At 48.8% G+C, this 23266-nt stretch overlaps 1 protein-coding gene across 1 annotated transcript in view; it reads left to right on the top strand.

The window, feature by feature from the left end:
* VOPP1 (VOPP1 WW domain binding protein) overlaps positions 1-23266 on the top strand; it is a 95089-nt gene that overhangs the window by 38634 nt on the left and 33189 nt on the right. Inside the window, exon 2 of the mRNA XM_064169896.1 lies at positions 21323-21381. Coding sequence (XP_064025966.1) covers positions 21323-21381 — 59 coding nt within the window. The remainder of the gene's footprint in view (positions 1-21322; positions 21382-23266) is intronic.

Here is a 23266-nt window from a genome sequence, read left to right as displayed (position 1 = left end):
GGGAGGTGGTTGAGGTCTTGTCCCTGGAGGTGTTTAAAGCCAGGCTGGCTGAGGCTGTGGGCAGCCTGCTCTAGAGTAGGGTGTCCCTGGCCATGGCAGGGGGGATGGAACTAGGTGATCCTTGTGTTCCCTTCCAACCCTGACTGATTCTGTGATTCTACGAATGTTTCTGGATTTGAGCAGAAAGGAATAATTTGCTGGTCCTACTCAGTAACCTAAAACTTTAAGGGCAAAGCCAAAGCTCTTCCCCCAAAACTTGTGTGTGTACTTAACTTCACTAGTGTGAGCAATAACCCAGAGCCCTGTTCATCTCTGGAGTCCTAGTCACATATTTGAAGGACTGAGGCTTTATTTGGGTTCTGCTGTCTGACTTGGGAGTCTGCAAAGCGAGTCAAAGGTTTCTGCTGCTTTAGAGAAACATAGCTTCCTTGGCATGATTTGGGACTGCTACATTTAGTAGTTGTGCCAGGGTAGGTACAGGCTGGATGTTAGGAGGAAGTTCTTCACAGAGAGAGTGATTGGCATTGGAATGGGCTGCCCAGGGAGGTGGTGGAGGCACCATCCCTGGGGGTCTTCAAGCAAAGCCTGGCTGAGGCACTTAGTGCCATGGTCTGGTTGATTGGATAGGGCTGGGTGCTAGGTTGGCCTGGATGATCTTGGAGGTCTCTTCCAACCTGGTTGATTCTATGATTTAAACTAGAATCTCTTCATTGAAAAAGAGTAATGTCATGGCAAGCATTAGCCTGCAACCACTCAGTAGTGAGGGACCAGGCTCTTCCTTTCCCAAACTGGAGTCCAAGCACACTGCAAAGCCAAGGGCTGGGTTGTTCTCTCCGTGCTGTGGGAAGCTGCTAACAAGATTTCCACCCTGCATTGATGTGAGGAGCTGTAGCTGATTCGTGGTGTCATGATTCTGTGTCAGAAAAGGCTCCTTGTTTGAAACTTGGTTGTAGATGATACATGGGAGCTGCTGCCTTGCATGAAGGAAAGGTGCACAAGCCATTTGTCTGCAGTGTGAAAATGGCAAAGCCAGGGGAGCTGTTCCCCTGCCAGTGCCCTTGGCAAGATGCTGTCATGCCTATATGGTGGCCTGTCCTTCACAGTCTGCCTCTGGTTTCTTTGCTCCCACCTTACTGGTTTCTGACCTCTGAAGCCTGTTGGAAAAGTGCTGGGAAGAGGCCTTCACTGTGGCTCCAGTTAGCCTCTTCTGCTCTCCAGTCCTTTTGTTTTAGAGGAGCAGAAGGGAGAAGGGTGGGTGACATGACTGAGATCTGATGTCCTTCTGAGTAATCCACATCCTGAAAACTATACCCATGTGGTCAGAGAAGACAACATGACATCATCCTGGCTGGGTTCTTCACTTCTTACAGGCTGACTACAGCTTGGAGTGCACCCTGGTGAAAGAAGAATTAGGCCCACATACTAATCCACTTCTCATCTTGCCAGTTGCCTTGCATGTGTCATTCTCTCGCTCGCTTCTCTCCTGGGAGTGCTGATGGATAGCAAGTCAAATATGGGACAGCAATGTGCCCTTATGGCCAAGAAGGCCAATGGGACCCTGGGGTGTATTAAGAAGATCAAGAGAGGTTCTCCTTCCCCTCTACTCTGCCCTGGTGAGACCCCCTCTTGAGTACTGCCTTCAGTTTTGGGCTTCAGTTTAAGAGGGACAGGGATCTGCTGGAGAGGATGATGAGGGGACTGGAGGACATGTCTTGTGAGGAGAGGCTGAGGGACCTGGGGCTGCTTAGTCTGGAGAAGAAAAGACTGAGAGGGGATTTAATGAATATTCATAAACACCTGAGGGCTGGCCAGGATGGGGGGGACAGGCTCTGCTCGCTGCTCCCTGAGATAGGACAGGGAGCAATGGATGGAAGCTGCAGCACAGGAGGTTCCAGCTCAACACAAGGGGAACCTCTTTACTGTAAGGGTCCCAGAGCACTGGAACAGGCTGCCCAGAGAGGTTGTGGAGTCTCCTTCTCTGGAGACTTTCAAGTCCTGTCTGGATGTGTTCCTCTGTGGTCTGTGCTAGATTGTATGGTCCTACTCTGGCAGGAGGGTTGGACTCAATGATGTCTTTGGGTCCCTTCCAACCCCTGACATCCTGTGATCCATTTCTTTCTCTGACCTGTGAGCCTGTGTTTGTAATTACAGCCTAAAGGTTTTGTTGCTTGCACATAGGTACCCTGGGAAAAAGGAATTGTGATGCTGCTTCAGTGCCTTCATTCTGAGGTGAACCCTTAGTGCTTGGAAGAACACCTGGCAGGCCTGTGAAGAAAGGGTCAGCAAGCCAAGCTGTGTCCTGTGGAGGCAGGAGCAGTGCTACCTTGTAGAGTTGCTTGCCTGAGGGATTGAATTTTGTCCCAAAGTTCAATCCATGCAATGTTGTCCACACTGCCCAAAGGCACGAGTGAATCTGTGCTCATTTCTGAGCTGTTGGTGCTTTTTCCATCTGTTAATGTGGGCAGGCACTATTAAAATCCTCAGTGCTTTCAGCCTAAGTTGAATCATTTTCTAAGCTGCTAGGTTTATAAATTAAACATTTATGGCTGTATCTCATGGTATTACCTATCCATAGCTATGCCTCCAGGCAGGGATCTTGAGCTTTTTTGGAGTGTAGACCACATGTTACCGGAGAGTGAATGTTTCATTTATACCTCATCTCACTCTTGCTGTTCTCAGTTGCAGAATGGCTCTGAGGTAGCCTCAGATATTCTTCGTGAGGAAATGAACTTAGTAAAGAACTTTCTGATGCCTGTGTCAAAGGGAAGAGTGGAGTTCACTGCAGCATCCTGACTTTTTCTGTCTTGTCAAGTAACTTCCCCACCCATACGTATGATCCCTCATCTGCAAGAAGGAAGAAAGGAGGATTAAGGTCAGATGAACCACACAGAGTGTGAGTTAGGAACTTTCCCCCCCCTCACTAAGATGGTCAGGGCCACAAAGATGATCAGAGGACTGCAGCAGCTCTGCTATGAGGACAGGCTACAAGAGTTGGGGCTCTGCAGCCTGAAGAAGAGAAGGCTTTCAGGAGACCTTATAGTGGCCTTCCAGTATCTGAAGGAGACCTACAGGAAGGCTGAGGAAGGACTATTTACAAGGCCTTGTAATGACAGGGCGAGGAGTAATGGGTTTAAACTGGCAGAGGGGAGATGTAAACTAGATGTTAGGAAAGGATTCTTTGCAGTGAGGATGGTGAGACACTGACACAGGTTGCCCAGGGATGCTCCTTCCCTGGAGGTGTTCAAGGCCAGATTGGATGAGTCCTCGGGTGACCTGTTCTAGTGGGAGGTGTCCCTGCCTATGGCAGGGGGTTGGAACTGGATGATCCTTGATGTTCCTTCCAACCTAAACCATTCTGTGGTTCTATTGAAATAAACCAGAAGGGTTGACTATTCCTTTACTATTCTACTCCCGACATGGGAAGTACTCCAAGGGCAAATGCTTAGTGCTTTTTCCTGCTCAGATAAGTAGTTGCAAGGTACAGCTGTTGAATTTGTCTCATGGAGCTTAATAATCATATGCTGTCACCGTGGCAGGATATTGAACTGTCTAACTAGGGGTCAGTTAAGTTCTTAGTTTAATTTAAAAGGCATTGATGTTTCAGTTCACCTGGTGAGTAGACACTCACCCAAAAGCCAGGAAAGAGCATCTCCCTGAAAGCTTCAATTGACTCGTTAAACAAATACAAGTGGCGCTCAGTCAGACTCTTCTGTTGTCTCTCTTTGAGGAGAGTTGTAGCCTGAGAAAGAGCTGTGTTTGCTGCCAGTGAGCAGCAACTTTAACAGACTGTGTGCAAGAACACAGAGAGGCTGAGGGAGCTGGGGTTGTTCAGCCTGGGGAAGAGGAGGCTCAGGGCAGACCTCGTTGCTGTCTACAACTACCTGAAGGGAGGCTGTAGCCAGGTGGGGTTGGGCTCTTCTCCGAGACAACCAGCAACAGAACAAGGGGACACAGTCTCAAGTTGTGCTGGGGGAGGTCTAGGCTGGATGTTAGGAGGAAGTTGTTGTCAGAGAGAGTGATTGGCATTGGAATGGGCTGCCCAGGGAGGTGGTGGGGTCGCCATCCCTGGAGGTGTTCAAGAAAAGCCTGGCTGGGGCACTGAGTGTCATGGTCTAGTTGATTGGACAGGGCTGGGTGCTAGGTTGGACTGGATGAGCTTGGAGGTCTCTTCCAGCCTGCTTGATTCTATGACTCTATGAACAGAAAAACCTGCTTAACAGCCTGGGTGAACCCAAACCTATAAACTCCACCCAGGTCTCTAGGAACTATGTCCCAAATAAGTTTTCTGGGGGCAGCCCTGTTTGGGGACTGATACTGACAGTGACACAGCCCTGCTCACAGCCTTGCAGGCCAGACCACATCCACCTTTAATTTTAGTGCTTATGTCAAGGTAATCACAGTGAATGGTAGGAGTTGGAAAGGACCTTTGAAGATTGTCTAGTCCAACCACCCTGCTAGAGCAGGATCACCTGGAGTAAATCACACAGGAATGCATCCAGTTTCGAATGGTTGCACAGGAGGTGACCTCTCTGAGCAGCTTGCTCCAAGGCTGTGCCACCTTCAAAGGAAAGAATTAATCCTTGTGTTTGTGTGAAACCTTCTGTTCCAGTTTATGCCTATTGCCCCTTGTCCTGTCACTGGGCTCCACTGACATATTGATTAGCATTAATGAGATCCCCTCTCAGTCTCCTCTTTTCCAGGCTAAACAGCCCTGTTGTTCTCGGCCTTTCCCTGCAGGTCCAGTCCCCTCAGCATCTTAGTGACTTTCTGCTGGACTCTCTCTCCTTCTTGAACTGAGGAGCCCAGAACTGGACACAATACTCCAGGTGTGGCTTCAGGCAAAGTAGAGGGGGAGGAAAACCTCTCAGCCTGCTGGTCACACTCTTCTTAATGCACCCCAGCCTATTATTTGCTTTGGCTGCAAGGGCACATAGTCCCTGTTTCTCCAGTCTCAGTTTGGTCATTAAACCAGGCTGGACCTGTACCATAAATTATACATCTGTGTTTTACCCTGGAGAGGCTGAGCTGGCTTGTGAGGATGTGAACAACACAGAAATGATGGTTGTTAATGGGAGGGTCTGTAGGTAAGCATCTGACAAGCCACTGGTTAGCAGATGGAAGCTGCCCGAGAACAAAGCTTCCTCTAGCAGAGTGTTTCTGCTCAAAGAAGTACCTGGATTCTGACTTGCCAGGGTATTTTAGAAACTGGTTTTCAAATATCAGAGTGTTTCCAAGGTAACCTCCTTAATCTCCACTTCATTCAGATGCTCACTTACTTAACACACACGTGACCTGGGTGATCTGATTTGGAACGAACGGCTGCGCCTAACACCAATCTCACCCTAAACATGATGGATTTCCAGAGTGAGCTCTCGAAGGTGAGAACTTGCCTTGGCCTGGCACACCTGCCAGGGGCCCAGTGCTGAGATGATATTTCATTATTATTGATTTCTGTTGTTCTTTGGGCTGGGTGTGTGATTGGTCATGGGCTCTGCATCTCAGTCTCATTTCTTGAGACCAAGGAGTCACCGCCTTCGGTGTTACAGATGTCTTGAGGACTTCAAAGCACAGAGGGTTTCAAGCTGGTGTTTGCAAGTGTGGAATAAATATCTCAGAAAACTGAAGAGGAGGAATAAACAAAAAAATCTTTTTCCAGTGTCTCCTCAGGAGAAGAGTGTGAGTTAAGGTTTGCATCGCTGGATTAAACGTCAAGAATGAAAAATAAGGGTAGTAGGGAGGGGAGCAAGAGCTGCTGTGATTATGCAGCTGCACTCTGTCCTGTCAGCTCATGCTCTCTCTCTGCAGAACAAACGACTGCACCGGGGGATGCATAACATCAGCAGAACAAAGCCCAGGAACTCCCAGAGCAGCTGCCCTGAGTGCTGGCGACCATCAAATCTCTTTTCCCTCAGCTTTTGATGGGCTGTCATAGCTTAACTAACTGGCATCTATAGCACAATGCTGGTACTGCCTTGATCTTGCCTGCATTGCAAATGACTGAGAAAACTGAATTCCAAGCCTGCCTTCCTGTGATGGTTTGGGTGTTACCTGCCCCCCCATACTTAAATAAAGTCACCCAGATGAGGCTCAGCTGCTGGAAATTGAATGAAGCTTTATACTTACAGCTTAGCAGGAGATACAAGCGGGTATTTGCAATCTGTACAGCTGTAGACAGAAATATGCAAGTTAAAAAGTGATACAGAAACACAGCAGCCCTCCCAGAAACCTGAGTCCCCAAGAGGGGCTCCCAACCACCCTTCCACCTTCTCCCCACCCCTCTACCTTACCCCAGACTTTGCCTTACGTTCAAGGTGAGTTTGGAGGATTGGCCAGGGAGAAGCAGAAGGATTAGTCACACAGATGGCAGGTTAGAGAGAGAGAAAAGTGCAGCCTCAAAGACAGAGAGCAAACTGTGTTATCTATGTTTGTGTTCTTGTTCTTATCCATCTCAGCAAGCCTATGAGTGCACTGTTTCCTTTTCACAGCCCATCATCTAATTCTTCTCACCAAAATATGCCAGCTAGGCTCAAACCAGCATGCTTCCTTTGCTCAGTCTTTCTTTACTTTGGTGGTATTCTTGGGGGAGATGAAAGAGAGCCACTGAGGATTGCAGTCCTAGGTGACTTGGAGGCTATTTCCATTCATAAAGCAGAAGAATGAAATGAAGAATAGAACCACAGAATGGTAGGGGTTGGAAGGAACCTCTGAAGATCTTTGAGTCCCATCCTGCTGGCACAGCAGTATCACCTGGGGCAGGTCACACAGGAATGCATCCAGACAGGTCTTGGAAGTCTCTAGACAAGGAGACTCCACAACCTCTCTGCACAGCCTGCTCCCTCACACCGCAGAAGTTTCTGCTGCTGCTAAAGCAGAGCTTCCTAGGTTCCAGTTTGTGTCCATTCTTCCCTGTCCTATCACAGGACACCACTGAAAAGAGTCTGGGCCCTTCTTCTTGACACTCACCCTTCAGATATTTATAATCATTGATAAGTTCTCCTCTCAGACTTCTCTTTTCCAGGCTAAACAGCCCAGGTCTCTCAGCCTTTCCTCACCAGACAGATGTTGCAGTCTCTTCATCATCTTTGTAGCCTCTGTTGGACACCCTCTAGTGCATCTCTGTCCCTCTTGAACTGGGGTTTCCAGAACTGGACACAATACTCCAGATGCTGTCTCAGCAGGGCTGACTAGAGGAGAAGAAGAACCTCCCATGGCCACACCCTAATGCTCCTCAGGACTCCACTGGCTTTCTTGGCCACAAGGGGCACTTTGGCTGTGCCATGGATACATTACTGTCCGCTGGGACACCAAGGTCCTTCTCTGTGGAGCCACCTTCCAGCAGGCCAGCCCCTAATCTGTACTGCTGCATGATGCTGTTCCTCCCCAGGAGAGGATGCTGCCCTTATTCTTGTTGAACCTCATTAGGTTGCCCTTTGTCCAGCTCTCCTGTCTGTCCACACAAGAAATTAGTCTGACCACAGGAAATGGGCAAGTTTGCCAGTTCAGCATGAACTGAAGAGAGTGTATGCTGGCATGGTTTTAGCTTAGATTAGGGGAACCCCAAATCTAGACTTTGCTCTTAGGAGTACTCTGGATACTACTGGATACTATTCCTGCAAGGATAAAGTGCATCAGGAATGGTGTGGTCAGCAGGAGCAGGGAGGTCATTCTGCCCCTGTACTCTGCACTGGTTAGACCTCACCTTGAGTGCTGTGTTCAGTTCTGGGCCCCCCAGTTTAGGAGGGACATTGAGATGCTTGAGCGTGTCCAGAGAAGGGCAACGAGGCTGGGGAGAGGTCTTGAGCACAGCCCTATGAGGAGAGGCTGAGGGAGCTGGGATTGGTTAGCCTGGAGAAGAGGAGGCTCAGGGGTGACCTTATTGCTGTCTACAACTACCTGAGGGGTGGTTGTGGCCAGGAGGAGGTTGCTCTCTTCTCTCAGGTGGCCAGCACCAGAACGAGAGGACACAGCCTCAGGCTGCACCAGGGGAGATTTAGGCTGGAGGTGAGGAGAAAGTTCTTCCCTGAGAGAGTCATTGGACACTGGAATGGGCTGCCCGGGGAGGTGGTGGAGTCGCCGTCCCTGGAGCTGTTCAAGGCAGGATTGGATGTGGCTCTTGGTGCCATGGTCTGGCCTTGAGCTCTGTGGTAAAGGGTTGGACTTGATGATCTGTGAGGTCTCTTCCAACCCTGATGATAGTGTGTGAAGTGCCTACCTAGGCTGAGAGCTGGAGATGAACTAAGCTTCCCGTTCTTTGTCAGAGGAAATGAAGTTTTGATATGGTGACAACAAAGGTGTTACCTGTGTTCATTAGATGCTTAAAAGTAAAGCCGTTGTGTTAGCAAATCCTTTACTCTCTAGAAAGTAGTATTTGTTTTCTTTCATTTTTAAAGAGACTAAGAGTGGAAATAGTCAAAATCCTCATTCTTGGCATGGTCTTCCCTTCAGTTGCTGACAAATGAACCCTTCTGCCTTCTCCTCTACTTTATGGATTGTTTTATAAGGTGACCTCTGACTCGTTCTGTTGTTAAAGAAGGGAAATAATAACCTTGGTTTTACTTCTCATGCACATATAAAAAGAAACAGGGTAATTGCAGAAGCCAAATTCAATTCTGGAGCTGTGGAACCTCCCCAGTACCATTTGGAGTAGATCAACAGCTCCTGGTGGAGTTGGGAAAATGTTACATCTGGTTCCTTCCAGTTGGAACTAAAAAGGCTGCTATTACCCCCTTGAAGCTGCAAAGACTCCAGTGGAATGTTGAATCTTTTTGGCTTTTCTTGAGTGAAAATGCTTTCATTGTGTGCTGTGTCTGACATTGGAACTTCCAGTGTAATGTTTCACCAGCAAAGTGGAGAACCCCTCCTGCTTCTGTGTTTGTGCAAACGTTGCTAGGTTCATGGGTGCAGAAATTAAGAGGCAACACAAGTCCTAACCTTCTCTGGTACTAAGGAATCTTGGCACTTTCAGAAGCATCTGGTTTGACGTTGTGATGTAGATCCAAAGTGGATGTTTCACATACTCATAGTAACTGTTGTGACTTTAGTTTGCCAGACAGTTTGAACAAGATTCAGTAGGGCAGTTCCATCCAAGGCAGCCAGTTTGGGTTGATGAGAACTTGCTTGTGGTTAGGCAGCATGCTCTACAAGCCAGAATGGCCTGGCCACCCATGTCTTAAGGGAGGTGAACCAAGCACAGTATCACTAGCCACTTGAGAGAGGTGATTGTGCCACTCTGCACTGCACTGGTGCTCCATCTTGAGTACTGTGTGCAGTTTGGGTGCCCCAGTATGAGAACACAAACTCTATGAGGAGAGGCTGAGGGAGCTGGGGGTGTGCAGCCTGCAGAAGAGGAGGCTCAGGGCAGACCTCACTGCTGTCTACAGCTACCTGAAGGGAGGCTGTAGCCAGGTGGGGTTGGTCTCTTCTGCCAGGCAAGCAGCAACAGAACAAGGGGACACAGCCTCAAGCTGTGCCAGGGGAGGTCTAGGCTGGATGTTAGGAGGAAGTTGTTGGCAGAGAGAGTGATTGGCATTGGAATGGGCTGCCCAGGGAGGTGGTGGAGTCTCTGTCCCTGGAAGTGTTGAAGCAAAGCCTGGCTGGGGCACTTAGTGCCATGGTCTGGTTGACTGGCTAGGGCTGGGTGCTAGGTTGGACTGGATGAGCTTGGAGGTCTCTTCCAACCTGCTTGATTCTATGATTCTATGATTCTATGATTTATTCCCCCCCACTCCTTTACTGCCCAGAGTCGGTATGCGAGGGTGTAGCTGGGCATCATGAGGCAGTGGCTGTCCACATTACTGAGGACATGCTGCAGCAGAGTGCCAGCCCCCTGTCTGCTCATTCTGGCCTCTGAAAAATGGAGAGGGGACTCTGCATTTCACCCCAGGTCTCCTGGGGTGCATTAAGAAGAGTGTGGTCAGCAGGTCAAGGGGAGTTCTCCTCCTCCTCTGCTCTGCCCTGCTGAGATCGCATCTGGAGCATTGTGTCCAGTTCTGGGCTCACCAGTTCAGGAGGGACAGGCATATTCTAGAGTGTTTCCAATGAAGGCCACAAGGATGATGAAGGGACTGGAACATCTATGTGGTGAGGAAAGGCTGAGAGACCTGGGGCTGTTTAGTCTGGGGAAGAGAAGACTGAGAAAGGATCATAGAATCAAGCAGGTTGGAAGAGATCTCCAAGCTCATCCAGCCCAACCTAGCACCCAGTCCTAGCCAGTCAACCAGACCATGGCACTAAGTGCCTCATCCAGGCTTTGCTTCAACACCTCCAGGGACGGCCACTCCACCACCTCCCTGGGCAGCCCATTCCAATGCCAATCACTCTCTCTGACAACAACTTCCTCCTTACATCCAGCCTAGACCTCCCCTGGCACAGCTTGAGACTCTGTCCCCTTGTTCTGTTGCTGGTTGCCTGACAGAAGAGACCAACCCCACCTGGCTACAGCCTCCCTTCAGGGAGTTGTAGACAGCAATGAGGTCTGCCCTGAGCCTCCTCTTCTGCAGGCTGCACACCTCCAGCTCCCTCAGCCTCTCCTCATAGGGTTTGTGCTCCAGGCCCCTCACCAGCTTTGTCACCCTTCTCTGGACACGTTCCAATATCTCAACATCTCTCTTGAACTGAGGGGCCCAGAACTGGACACAGTACTCAAGGTGTGGCCTGACCAGTGTTGAGTACAGGGAAAGAATAACCTCCTCTTCCTTCTTTCTTTGCTTTTTATTCCCCTTAGGACACCGATGAAAGGCTTCTATTCAATTTAAATTGATCATTCTAGGGCTGAAGTGCATTTGCAATTTGCAGCATAGTGGAGAAAATAAAACAATTTAAAAAAGTCAGGCTCCTGAACTGAAACTGGGTGTGAGGGGTGTTGCTGGGCTTGCTTTTGTGGGCAAGGTGAGTAGATCCAAATGTGAAGCGATGCTTTGTGATGGGAAGCTGGCTAATGCCAACCTCACATTAATTCCAAACAAAAGGATGTGAATTAATGCATGTGCTCTTGGCAGCAGAAGAGCTAATAAGAATTAGCTCCTTCTGCTGAAGTTTGGTATTTGTGTTTTGGTTTTGTTTTGTTTTTTTTTTACTGCTGCAAAATGCTGATTAATTCAAGGTGCAAAAGTTGCTTCTTTGAAAAATCCACTCTGGGAAATATTCCCTTCTTTCTTGGAGACAGCCAAAAAGGATGGCCAGAAACTACCTGAAGGGAGGCTGTAGCCAGGTGGGGTTGGTCTCTTCTTCCAGACAACCAGCAACAGAAGAAGGGAACACAGTCTCAAGTTGTGCTGGGGGAAATATAGGCTGGATGTTAGGAGGAAGTTGTTGGCAGAGAGAGTGATTGGCATTGGAATGGGCTGCCCAGGGAGGTGGTGGAGTCGCTGTCCCTGGAGGTGTTGAAGCAAAGCCTGGATGAGGCACTTAGTGCCATGGTCTGGTTGATTGGCTAGGGCTGGGTGCTAGGTTGGTCTGGATGATCTTGGAGCTCTCTTCCAACCTGCTTGATTCTATGACTCCTGAAATACAGGAAACCCATTCTTTTAGCTATGAGTTGTACGTGTGCTGCGTTGAAGCTAGCTGGAGTGCTTTGGTGAGAAGAATTAGATGGCAGGTGTTGCAGAACCCTGATTAGCTTGCCAGAGGAAACATGGTCAAGGCCCTCATAGCTCAGTGTGATCAAGGACAACCCACTCCATCAGCATAAACCACGCCTTGGCCTCCTCATTAACCAGGTGTCCATTACATATCCCTTCTGAGTTGGTGGGAAGCAGGTTCAGCATTGGTCTGCTATTATCCTTCTTCGCTTTGCAGTCTAAAAGGTAGGCTGTGAAAAGGGAGCAATGGTGATTGGGGATGTCTACTGCACTTATAGGCTTGCTGAGATGGATAAGAATGAGAATGCAAACATAGGTAAGAGAGTTGCTCTCTGGCTCTGGTTGCCTGCACTTTTCTCTCTAACCTGCTGTCTGTGTAACTAATCCTTCTGCTTTCTAACCCACCTGGCTGATACTCCAAACTCACCTTGAATGTAAGGCAAAGTCTGGGATAAGATAGGGGGGGGTGGAAAGGAGGTGGAAGGGTGGTTGGGAGCCCCTCTTGGGGACTCAGGTTTCTGGGAGGGCTGTTGTGTTTCTGTAATTACTTTTTGAACGTGTATGTGTCTGCCCATGGCTGTATAGATTGTAAATACCTGCTTAAGCTGTGAATACAAAACTTCAGCTCAGCTGAGTCTAATCTGGGTGATTTAAGTGTGTGTTGGGGGGGGCAGGCAGACAACAGCCAAGCCATCACAGTATGACTTTGTGATCTTTGTCTTGATGAAATATCTGTATATTTGGAGTGATGTTTGTTCTTCTCACTGATCTGTGGGAGGAAGGGCTTGGTGAAAGGCTTGATCAACATCCTTTTATACAAGAATTTCCTGCTGTTTCTTGACTACCTTACTAAACAAAACCACCATAACAGGATCCTGGGCTTTAGTAAGAGTTGCTTGTGTCTGGTGAGAAGAGTATCTCTTGCAAGCACTGGTAATGCAGCTTGTGAGCTCAGTTTCTTAGATTAGTTTGGAGGTGGGCTACTTTTTACCCTCAGCATCACCAGGGAAAGAGGTAAGGGTGAATTTTGATGGATTCAGGCATGGCTAAAACACAATGTATTTTCTCTAGTAAATTGTTTTTGCCCTTAGGTTGCACTTTTCAGTTTCAGTATATGTTATTTCTTATTCTGGTGGATGATATTTTGCCCTTTTCTTGGCTAGGGAAGAGCAGTACACTATATTCTTGTCTCTGCAAATCCAATCTTTCAAACTCTCAGCGTGCAGAAGTCCTTCTGATTTCAATGCAGCACCTCTAATGAGCAGCTTGTGTCTCGTAAGGTTTCAGCTCCTGTCTAGGCACTGAAATGGACAGTGTCCTGAGCACTGATACGGTTGCAAAGGTCAGATGCTGTAAAACATTGTGTTTCCTAGCCAATAATGTGCCTTCTGGAACTGATTAGTTAGCTGGGAGCTGCACTGCAGACTGTCCCAGCCTTTTGTCTGGGCTTCATCAAGTAGTCACCAGGTGCAGTGACCAATAAAGCTGAGAAAGGTCTGTGTGGGTGCAGAGCCAGGTGTATCTCAGATGCTGTGGAGCCATGTGGTCCTTAATTACTAGTTGGATGCAGCTGTTTGAAAGGCAGCTCTGGGTGTACATTGCAGTAGGATTGCATGATGCTCACAAGTGAAGAGATCTAGTTCTGTGTCTCTTTCTTCCTGTTCATCTGTGAATTAATCCTAGCAGAGCCTCAGAGGATCACAGGATATTAGGGGTTGGAAGGGACTCAAGGACATCATCCAGTCCACCCTCCCTGCCAGAGCAGGACAATACTGTCTAACATCTAAATATCTAAGATTGCTTCTTCCCTGAGATTTCCTTCAGGAGCTCCTTATTCAACCATGCAGGTCTCCTAGCGTGTCTGCCTCATTTTTTGCTCAGGGGAACACATCTAGCTTGGGCTTGGGCTTGGAGGAAGTGTCTTTAAAACTTAGCCATCTTTCTTGGACTCCTTTACCCTCCAGAGCCTTAGCCCATGGGATTTCTGCAAGCATGTCCCTGAAGAGCACAAAGCAAGCTCTGCACAAGTCCAGGGTTGCAATTCTACTTGTTGCTCTGATTCTACCCTTTAGAATATTAAACTCCACCATGTCATGATCACTGTCTCCAAGGCTGTTCCCAACCTTAATGTCCTCAACCAGTAGTCCCTTTTTATTGTTAACAAGGAGAGGTGCACTGCTGGGTCTTGTATTGATTCCTCCACTACCTGCATCAAGAAGTTATTGTTGATACACTGCAAGAGCCTTTTGGACTGCCTGTGCCTGGCTGTGTGAGCTTCCCAGCAAATATCAGGGTGATTAAAGTCTCCTATGAGTACCAAGGAGTTAGCTCTAGAGACCCTCCAGCTGTCTGTAGAAGACCTCATCAACATCTTCACAGGTTGCTGTGATTGAGGCCCTATCCTGGAAACACTCAAGATCAGACTTGATGTGGCCCTGAGCAGCCTGAGGTGTTCCTGCTTACTGCAGTGGGGTTTGCTAAATGACCTTTAAGGGTCCCTTCCAACCCAATGTGAGTCTGTAATGTGTAGTATAGCCCAGTGGAATGGTAGTGAACAGGCACAGGCACTAAGTGGCTGAATACTGGGAGCCATTTCTGTCATACCAGTATGGAAGATCACTCTGTCAAATACCTCATTTTTCCTTCTGAACCTACTCGTTTGTAGGGTGTCCCTGCCCATGGCAGGGGGGTTGGAACTGGATGGTCCTTGTGGTCCCTTCCAACCCTGGCTGATTCCATGATCCTTATAACTGTAAGATGCAGTGGAAAGTGTGTGTAGGTAGCATCCTGTCTGATCAAAAAGCAAGAGCCTTACCCTCAGCTGCTGATAACTGATAGGGTTTCATTGGCTTCATGATCGATAGCAGACCTGTGCCTCCTACAGAATCTGGCCTTGAGTGGATGTCACAAACTCCTCCTGACTGTCCCTTCAGCTTACAGATAGCAGTTGCCCTCCCTCTGCCCTCCACAAGCATGTCCATGTGCAGCAAGCTGCTTTTTGCCAAGGTACCCATGACAGAACCAGACAGTACTCATCCTGGGAAGTGCTGCCTCTCTGCAGATGAGGCTGTAATGGTTTGCACATTGTTACAGATGATGACTGATTTCCTAACCTCCAATAAAAGCACTGGGCCCAAATCCACCCCTCCAGCCACTGCAAAGACCATGGCACTAAGTGCCTCATCCAAGCTTTTCTTCAACCCCTCCAGGGACAGTGACTTCACCACCTCCCTGGGCAGCCCATTCCAATGCCAATCACTCTCTGGGAAGAACTTCCTCCTAACATCCATCCTAAACCTCTTGCTCTGTGACTAGGTGCCTGGCAGAAGAGCCCAACCCCACCTGGCTACAGCCTCCCTACAGGTAGTTGTATACAGCAATGAGGTCACCCCTGAGCCTCCTCTTCTGCAGGCTGCACACCCCCAGCTCCCTCAGCCTGTCCTCACAGGGTTTGTGTTCCAGGCCCCTCACTAGCTTCATCACACTCCTCTGGACACCTTCCAGCACCTCAACATCTTTCTTGAGGAGCCCAGAACTGGACACAGCACTCAAGATGTGGCCTGAAAGAGTCATTAATTGTTCAGATCTCTCTTCTTTTTGTTGTCCTGTGGACTGAAAGCTAACACTGTGCTGCACGAAGGGTGTTGCTGCTAGAGATGGTAATTCTGCAGATGCTGCACAGCACAGCTAATGATCTGCGGAGCTCCAGCCGGCGCGCAGCGAGCAGGCTGCCTGCTCCCTCTGCCCCCCACGCCATGTGCCTACAGATTGTACTCAGGCTCTGCCTTTTAGGGCCTGATCAAAACCAGCCTTTGCTCAGTGTTTCAGTAACTTCTCTCTTTCTCATTGTTCTCCCTAGCAGCAGTACCATTTGCAGTTTCAATCAGCGCCAGGAAGCACGTTTCCTCTCTTAAAGGAAATCTGGCTGCACTTAGAGGCCACCGAGAAGGACACTGTGAGCTTTGCATTGCTGCAGTCTGGTGGAGGAAACCAACTGCAAGACAGATGCTGATTTACTTAAAAATTAGCTAGCAAACAAACAAAAAACCCCTAACTCCTGTGGTTGTTTTTTTTTTCCTCTTTCCAAATATGCAATCTCAAGGAATGTATTCAAGCATCTGGCTAATTCACATGCCATTAATTCTCTAAAGATTCCATATGCACACCCAATTAGACCTGCATCATTTATTTAAAAGATGAGCTTGCTCTTGTGTTTGTGTTTTATGGCTGTGCCAAATTGTTAAAGGACACAGAAGGAGGAATTTTGTAAGCAAAATGCATAGAGTCCTCCTAGGGGAAAAAAAAATGAAAGCATCAGCAGGGCTGTACCTCAACTTAGCCTAAAAACCATAGCCACAAATCTTTTAGCTGTTAGTGAATGGGAAGAAGAATGAACGAACAGTTGTTAGAAACTCTGAGGTACAGCCTGTATGGGAGCTGGCAGAGTGGGCAGCAGCCCTGATGTCTGAGGTCCTGTTGTGTGGCAGCAGTAAGAGTAATCTTCCCTTTTTGCATCTGGTTTGTGGACTGCAGTGAGTTGCTTTCAGCTGTGGTTTCGTGGGGGTTTAATCGTCGCAAACAACTACAAGGGCATCAACCTCCAGAGGCTCTCTGAGGGAAGGAACCTGATGCTGATGGTGCACATCCCCTCTCATGCTTGTATGGCTCTCTACTAGCTTAGCTAAGAAGCCAGTACCACTCAGAAGAATAATATAGATGTTGGCAAGAGATGGATGATTGTAGCCTGATCAGAGCATGGGGTGGGTAGGACAAATCTGTGCTTTGACCACCCTGTTTATCTCTCTGATACCCAGGCACTGAAGAGGCTCAGATCCTTAGAGGCAATGACATTCCCATCTCACTCTTAGCAAGGTATTCCTGTGAGATCTGCTAACCAGCAGTGGAGGGGTGGGTTGATAGCCACATGCTTTATGTCAGGGTTTACTGGTGCGAAGTTGCCATGGAGGTCGGTGGGACCCTGTGTGTGAAGCTGTTTGACATCTTGTGTACCAGGTTTGGTGTGCCACTCACACTCGAGGTCTGCTTGCTTATTTGCCTGCTTCCTGTGCAAGAGAGCTGAACAAATGTGATAGTAAAAGAAGGGCAGAACTTGGGTTGGTGCCTGCTCTTCCTGAGCCCCTCTAAAAGCCAGGTCTGGGCACCAAAGGATTTTGAGTGCAGGTATCTGAGCTCTGTAAGCTAGAAGCCTGAAGGGAGGCTGTAGCCAGGTGGGGTTGGGCTCTTCTCTCAGACAACCAGCAACAGAAGAAGGGGACACAGTCTCAAGTTGTACTAGGGGAGGTCTAGGCTGGATGTTAGGAGGAAGTTCTTCACAGAGAGAGTGATTGGCACTGGAATGGGCTGCCCAGGGAGGTGGTGGAGTTGCTGTCCCTGGAGGTGTTGAAGCCAAGCCTGGATGAGGCACTTAGTGCCATAGTCTAGTTGATTGTCTAGGGCTGGGTGCTAGGTTGGACTGGCTGATCTTGGAGGTCTCTTCCAACCTGATTGATTCTATGATTCTAAGAAACTTTTTTTGCTCCTTGAAAAAGTTCTCTGGGCTGGAGCCTTTCTTGTGACAGCAGTAAGCATATTGGCTGCCTGAAACGGAGAATTACTGGGAGGCAGAAACAGAGATGTACAACTTGGGAGATGAGGGAAGGAGGACTCTTCCCAACTCATTTTAGAATTTGTAAAGCAGATTAAAATACAGGGAGGAGGGTGAGCAGAATGAGTGCTGAATATAAATGTCTCCTTTCCACTCGTAAAGGGTAGGCAGGCTCCACGTGCTCAGAAGCATTGCTGGGAAAACAGCAATTAAAATGCTGGAGCCTGAGCAGGCTCGAAGGCTGTTTGAGGTAAGCAGTGACTCATATTGGCTGAGGAGCAGGAAGGGAAAAACATTTAACAGTGCATACCCCAAGTCGGACTCTGAAATGAGCCTTCCCAGGGGTGTCAGCCTGCAGGTACTGGGACTTTAGCCAGAGCCTGCTGATCCGCAGCCTTCAGAGGTGAAGAGCCAAGATATTTCTCACTGGCTTGGCAGCAGACCTGCTGGGTTTGCAATGAATATGTGTTTACAGAGTGTTAGAGAGAGAAACTCGGCCTCCTTCTCCTTTTAGAGTGAGAGGAAACCAGGTGATGGAAATATTCGGAAGGAAGGGTTAAGGAGCTGGAAGCTTTCAGATAGGTGGGGAAGAGGAGGAATGTGGCAAATCTGGGTATGGATCTTTGAACAGCACTTGGCTCCAGCTGCAGCTGTGGAGCCCTTCTTGGCAGAGCCCTTGGACAATGAAGCTGGTGAGGGGCCTGGAGCACAGCCCTGTGAGGAGAGGCTGAGGGAGCTGGGGGTGTGCAGCCTGCAGAAGAGGAGGCTCAGGGCAGACCTCATTGCTGTCTACAGCTACCTGCAGGGAGGCTGTAGCCAGGTGGGGTTGGTCTCTTCTGCCAGGCAACCAGCAACAGAACAAGGGGACACAGTCTCAAGTTGTGGCAGGGGAAGCATAGGCTGGATGTTAGGAGGAAGTTGCTGGCAGAGAGAGTGATTGGCATTGGAATGGGCTGCCCAGGGAGGTGGTGGAGTCTCTGTCCCTGGAGGTGTTGAAGGAAAGCCTGGATGAGGCACTTAGTGCCATGGTCTGGTTGATTGTCTCGGGCTGGGTGCTAGGTTGGACTGGATGATCTTGGAGGTCTCTTCCAACCTGGTTGATTCTATTCTACATCATTGTTTTGAGAGGGGAATGAGGCTTTTGCCGTGTTTAGCCTGTGGAAAGAGCTCCAGCATTTTCAGTAGAGGCTTAGGCTTGTGTATCTTGTAGACTGATGTGAGCCTGTTGTATTAGTGGGAAGGCCTGACTGCATGCATCAAAAGCATCTTATCCTCCTCCTTCTCCTCCTCCCCCCATCTCTTAATTTAATCCATAGCAGTTTGTCTTCATGGGCTGTAATTGATCTGTCTGTGATTTAGCTCATCAGATGCTCATTAAAGAGCTTGCAGCCTTTCTTATTCATGAGGAGTGAGAGTCAGAGACCTAAAAACGCTTTGTCTTTGTCTTAACTGGGTTCATTTAGCATTCTGGGATTGAGGGAGGCTAATAAACTTGTAGGAGCCATTATGTAAAGGTGAGCTGCCAAGTGAAGGTGAAGGATGATCCCAGCACCGCTGCTGTGCCGAGCGCTCTCCGCCAGCAGGTCTCAGCTGTGAGCAGCAGAGGGAATTGTTGCTAAAACCCCAGCAGGGTCTTCCTGTCCAACAGCATCCTGGTCGTGTGTGATGGGATAAAGCAGCTAGTGCTGGAGCTCCTGCAGTTACATCTGTAGTGAAGACAGGCTTGGGGCAGAGCGACTGGAAAGCTGCCCAGCAGCAAATGACCTGGGGCTAGTAGTTGACAGCCAGCTGAGCACAAGCCAGCAGTGTGCTCAGTGGCCAAGGAGCCCAACAGCATCCTGGTCTGGATCAGCAATAGTGTGACCAGTGCCCCTGTACTCTGCGCTGGTGAAGTCACAGCTTGAGTACTGGGTTCAGTTTTGGGCCCCTCGCTCCAGGAAGCATATGGCATCCTGGCCTGCATCAGGAGCAGTGTGGCCAGCAGGACAAGGGAGGTTATTCTGCCCCTGTACTCAGCACTGCTCAGGCCACACCTTGAGTGCTGTGTCCAGTTCTGGGCCCCTCAATTCAAGAAAGATGTTGAGGTGCTGGAGCATGTCCAGAGAAGGGCAACAAAACTGGTGAGGGGCCTGGAGCACAAATCCTATGAGGAGAGGCTGAGGGAGCTGGGGGTGTGCAGCCTGCAGAAGAGGAGGCTCAGGGGTGATCTTATTACTTCTACAACTACCTGAAGGGGCATTGTAGCCAGGTGGGGGGTGGCCTCTTCTCCCAGGTAATCAGCAATAGAACAAGGGGACACAGTCTCAAGTTGTGCCAGGGGAGGTCTAGGCTGGATGTTAGTAGGAAGTTGTTGGCAGAGAGAGCGATTGGCATTGGAATGGGCTGCCCAGGGAGGTGGTGAAGTCGCTGTCCCTGGGGGTGTTGAAGCAAAGCCTGGATGAGGCACTTAGTGCCATGGTCTGGTTGACTGGCTAGGGCTGGGTGATAGGTTGGACTGGGTGATCTTGGAGGTCTCTTCCAACCTGGTTGATTCTATGATTGAGGTGCTGGAGCATGTCCAGAGCAGGGCAGTGAAGCTGGTGTAGAGTCTGAGAATCAGGTCTGGGGAGGAGCAGCAGAGGGAATTGAGGTTATTTAGCCTAAGGAAGAGGAAGCTGAGGGGAGACCTCATTGCTCTCTACAGCTCCCTGAAAGAAGGATGTACTGAGGTGGGGATTGGTCTTTTCTCCCTAGTAACAAGTGATGGAATGAGTAGAGATGGCCTAAAACCATGCCAGGGGAGGTTTAGGTTGGTTGTCAGGAAAAATGTCTTTCCTGAAGCAGTGGTCAGGCATTGGAACAGGCTGCCTAGGGAGGTGTTGGAGTCACCATCCCTGGAGGTGTTCAATAAACATATGTACATGGCACTCTGGGACGTGGTTTTTGGTCATGGTGGTGCTAGGTTGATGGTTGGACTTGATGATCTTGGAGGTCTTTTCTGACTGAAGTAATTCTATGGTTGTAAGAATCTTTGCTAGTGATGTCAGTGGGCTAGGCAGAAATGTGTTGTGTGGAGTCTGGGCTTGATGTCTGGTTTGCTTTTGTTCTGCGCTGCCGTGGGTGCTCTGGCAGCTCCTGTGCCCCTATGAGCTGCCCACACACACACTGAGGAAATGCCTGTCCCTGTCCTTTTGACAGGGATCCACTGGCAATCTCTGAAAGAATCATAGAATCAGCCAGGGTTGGAAGGGAGCACAAGGAGCAGCCAGTTCCAACCCCCCTGCCATGCCCAGGGACACCCTGCCCTAGAGCAGGCTGCACACAGCCTCATCCAGCCTGGCCTTAAACACCTCCAGGCATGGGGCCTCAACCACCTCCCTGGGCAACCCATTCCAGCCTCTCACCACTCTCATGCTCAACAACCTCCTCCTCATGTCCAGTCTGAATTTCTCCAGCTTTGCTCCATTCCCCCTAGTCCTGTCACTCCCTGATATCCTGAAAAGTCCCTCCCCAGCTTTTTTGTAGGTCCCCTTCAGATCCTGGAGTGCCACAAGAAGGTCACCTGTGAGCCTCCTCTTCTCCAGAGCTAAAAACAATACTCCTGGGCTGAGAAAGCAGCTTCCTTTCCCCAGTGTTTTAACGACCACTTGAGAGATTCCCAAGGAAGCAGAGTTGGAGTGGTTTTCTCTCCTGCTTCTTTCCAAGCCTGAGCCTACATGCCAAAAACTTCCAGAAAGTTTTCCAGCAATTCCCTGCAATTCTTGGATTTACTGTATGCAGCAGTGCCATGAAACTGGGGATGGCTTAGAGGTCTCTTGAGTGACTGCAGCCACCAATGGGCTCTTATGTTCTTTGTGGTCTTTTAAGAGAGCAGCTCTGCCAGGGAGGAGATGCAGCTGGATCCTCTGCCTGCACCAGAACTCATGGCTTTGTTCAGGAGTCATGGGAAGCAGTGGGGGCCTCAGAGGCAAAGCTCTGCATGGGGGATCTGAACCCTGGCAGGGCATGCACATGAACTGACTTCCCACTTGCTGCGTGTATTGGCACTGGGAAATCTTTGGGAATGTAAACCTCTCCTAATTGCTGGAAGCCACAGTCGTGCTTGCAATTGTGCATTGTCCTGTGTAAATACTAATCCCATGTTTTTCCTTCTTTGCAGTGCACTGAGGCCAAAAAGCATTGCTGGTACTTCGAAGGATTATACCCTACATATTATATGTAAGTAGTCATCACTTTTCTTTCTGATTTTTCTAGTGCTCAAGAGAAAATTGGCTTCTGTGGGCTCGTGGAGTGTTGTTCTTTCAGTGGTTATACTTCTTTTCATGACTTCAGAGACTGCTGCTAGTTTAAAAGCAAAGATAGAATAAACTTCCCTTTCCCTTCTTCCGTGTGTCCCATCTCTTTCCCTTTCTCATTAGAAGGCTACAGTCTCATTTCACCACCCAATCCAAGTGACCTTTCCAATTGAAAACAAAATGCAAGATCTTAAACAGCTCTAATTTCAGAGTGTTGAAAGGAAACCTAAGTAGAGCCGTGTGAGGACAGTTCTCCCTTTGTTTTGAGCAAGGGCAGGTAGGCAGGCAGAATCCAAGAGCACTTTGAAAGTAAGTTTGTCCCTGTGCTAATCCTGCTGTTTAATTTAGGGAGCTGGGATGGTTTGTCATCCTTGGCATAACTATCTTTTTGATGGTGGCATTTACATCAGTGCTGGGAGTGAACCAAACGTCAGTGACCTGTAGGTGCACCCTTGAGGATCTCTCCGAATTGCAGTTTTCTCCCTTAAATTGCTCACTGCAACAACAAAAGGCAGAGGAAATGTGTGGGCAGGAGGTATCTTCCCTGTGGATTTGTGGGGGAGGAGGGGCAGAAAGGAGAAAAAATGTAGTGAGTGTTGTTCCTGGATTGCACAACTTTAAACTTGCAAACAGCTGTACCCAGAAACTTAAAGTAAGATGAAATAAAGTGGGGTGGAGGAGTAGGTAGCAGCATTAGGTTATCTGTTCCTTGAGCAAGCTCTGCTTTGCTGAACGATTGAAAATGTAATGCTTATGCTACCCAAGAACTTTTTCTTCTCCACCTCCACTTTGTCTGCCAGAAAGGGGAGAGAAATGCTAGAGACAAAAAAGCAGCATGGAAGCCAAGTGAGAGACAAAGCTGACTGAAAGAAACACTGCATGGTTTTAATCATCTCTGAGCCTGAGTATTAACTGCCTAGGAAGTGTTTGTGCCTAGGACTCGGCTGTCATCTTTTCAGGTGACTGAAATGTTGAGGATTAGTCATAAATGGCTGGCCAGAACAGATGGGTGAATTTAAATAAGTTCATTTTTCTTTGCTAGCTAATAACAACAGGGCTTTGCTTCCACCTACATTTGATTTTTGTCTTGCTGCAGTGTGAGAAAGAAGCTGGGATGTTCCCAAATTGTGAAAATCCCATTGTACCTTGACATTCAGGAGCACCTTCTTCATCATCACCACAGAGTTCTGCTTGCGTTTCTGCCTGCCTGCTTTAGAATCATAGAATCAACCAGGTTGGAAGAGACCTCCAAGATCATCCAGGCCAACCTAGCACCCTGCCCTAGCCAATCAACTAGACCATGGCACTAAGTGCCTCATCCAGGCTTTTCTTGAAGACCCCCAGGGATGGTGCCTCCACCACCTCCCTGGGCAGCCCATTCCAATGCCAATCACTCTCTCTGTGAAGAACTTCTTCCTAACATCCAGCCTATACCTACCCTGGCACAACTTGAGACTGTGTCCCCTTGTTCTATTGCTGGTTGCCTGGGAGAAGAGGCCACCTCCCACCTGGCTACAATGCCCCTTCAGGTAGTTGTAGACAGTAATAAGATCACAGGCAGTGTCTGTCTCCTTGGGTAAAACCAAGGGGTAGCTACTTGGGTATTGGGGGTGTGATTGTTTGGGTGTTACCACACTTCAGAAAATCACCCAGACTAGACTCAGCCACTGGGAATTGAATGAAGCTTTATACTTCGAGTTCAGCACAGGATACAAGCAGGTATTTACAATCTGTACAGCTGTGGCCCTTTGAGCTAGATTTCTAGCTTAGACATAGGAGAGAGGTGAACATTAGATAGGCCATCTACT

This window comes from Pogoniulus pusillus, chromosome 32 (genome assembly GCF_015220805.1).
Source record: "Pogoniulus pusillus isolate bPogPus1 chromosome 32, bPogPus1.pri, whole genome shotgun sequence".
NCBI classification, from domain to species: Eukaryota; Metazoa; Chordata; class Aves; order Piciformes; family Lybiidae; genus Pogoniulus; species Pogoniulus pusillus.
This window is presented reverse-complemented; position numbering and strand designations above follow the sequence as displayed.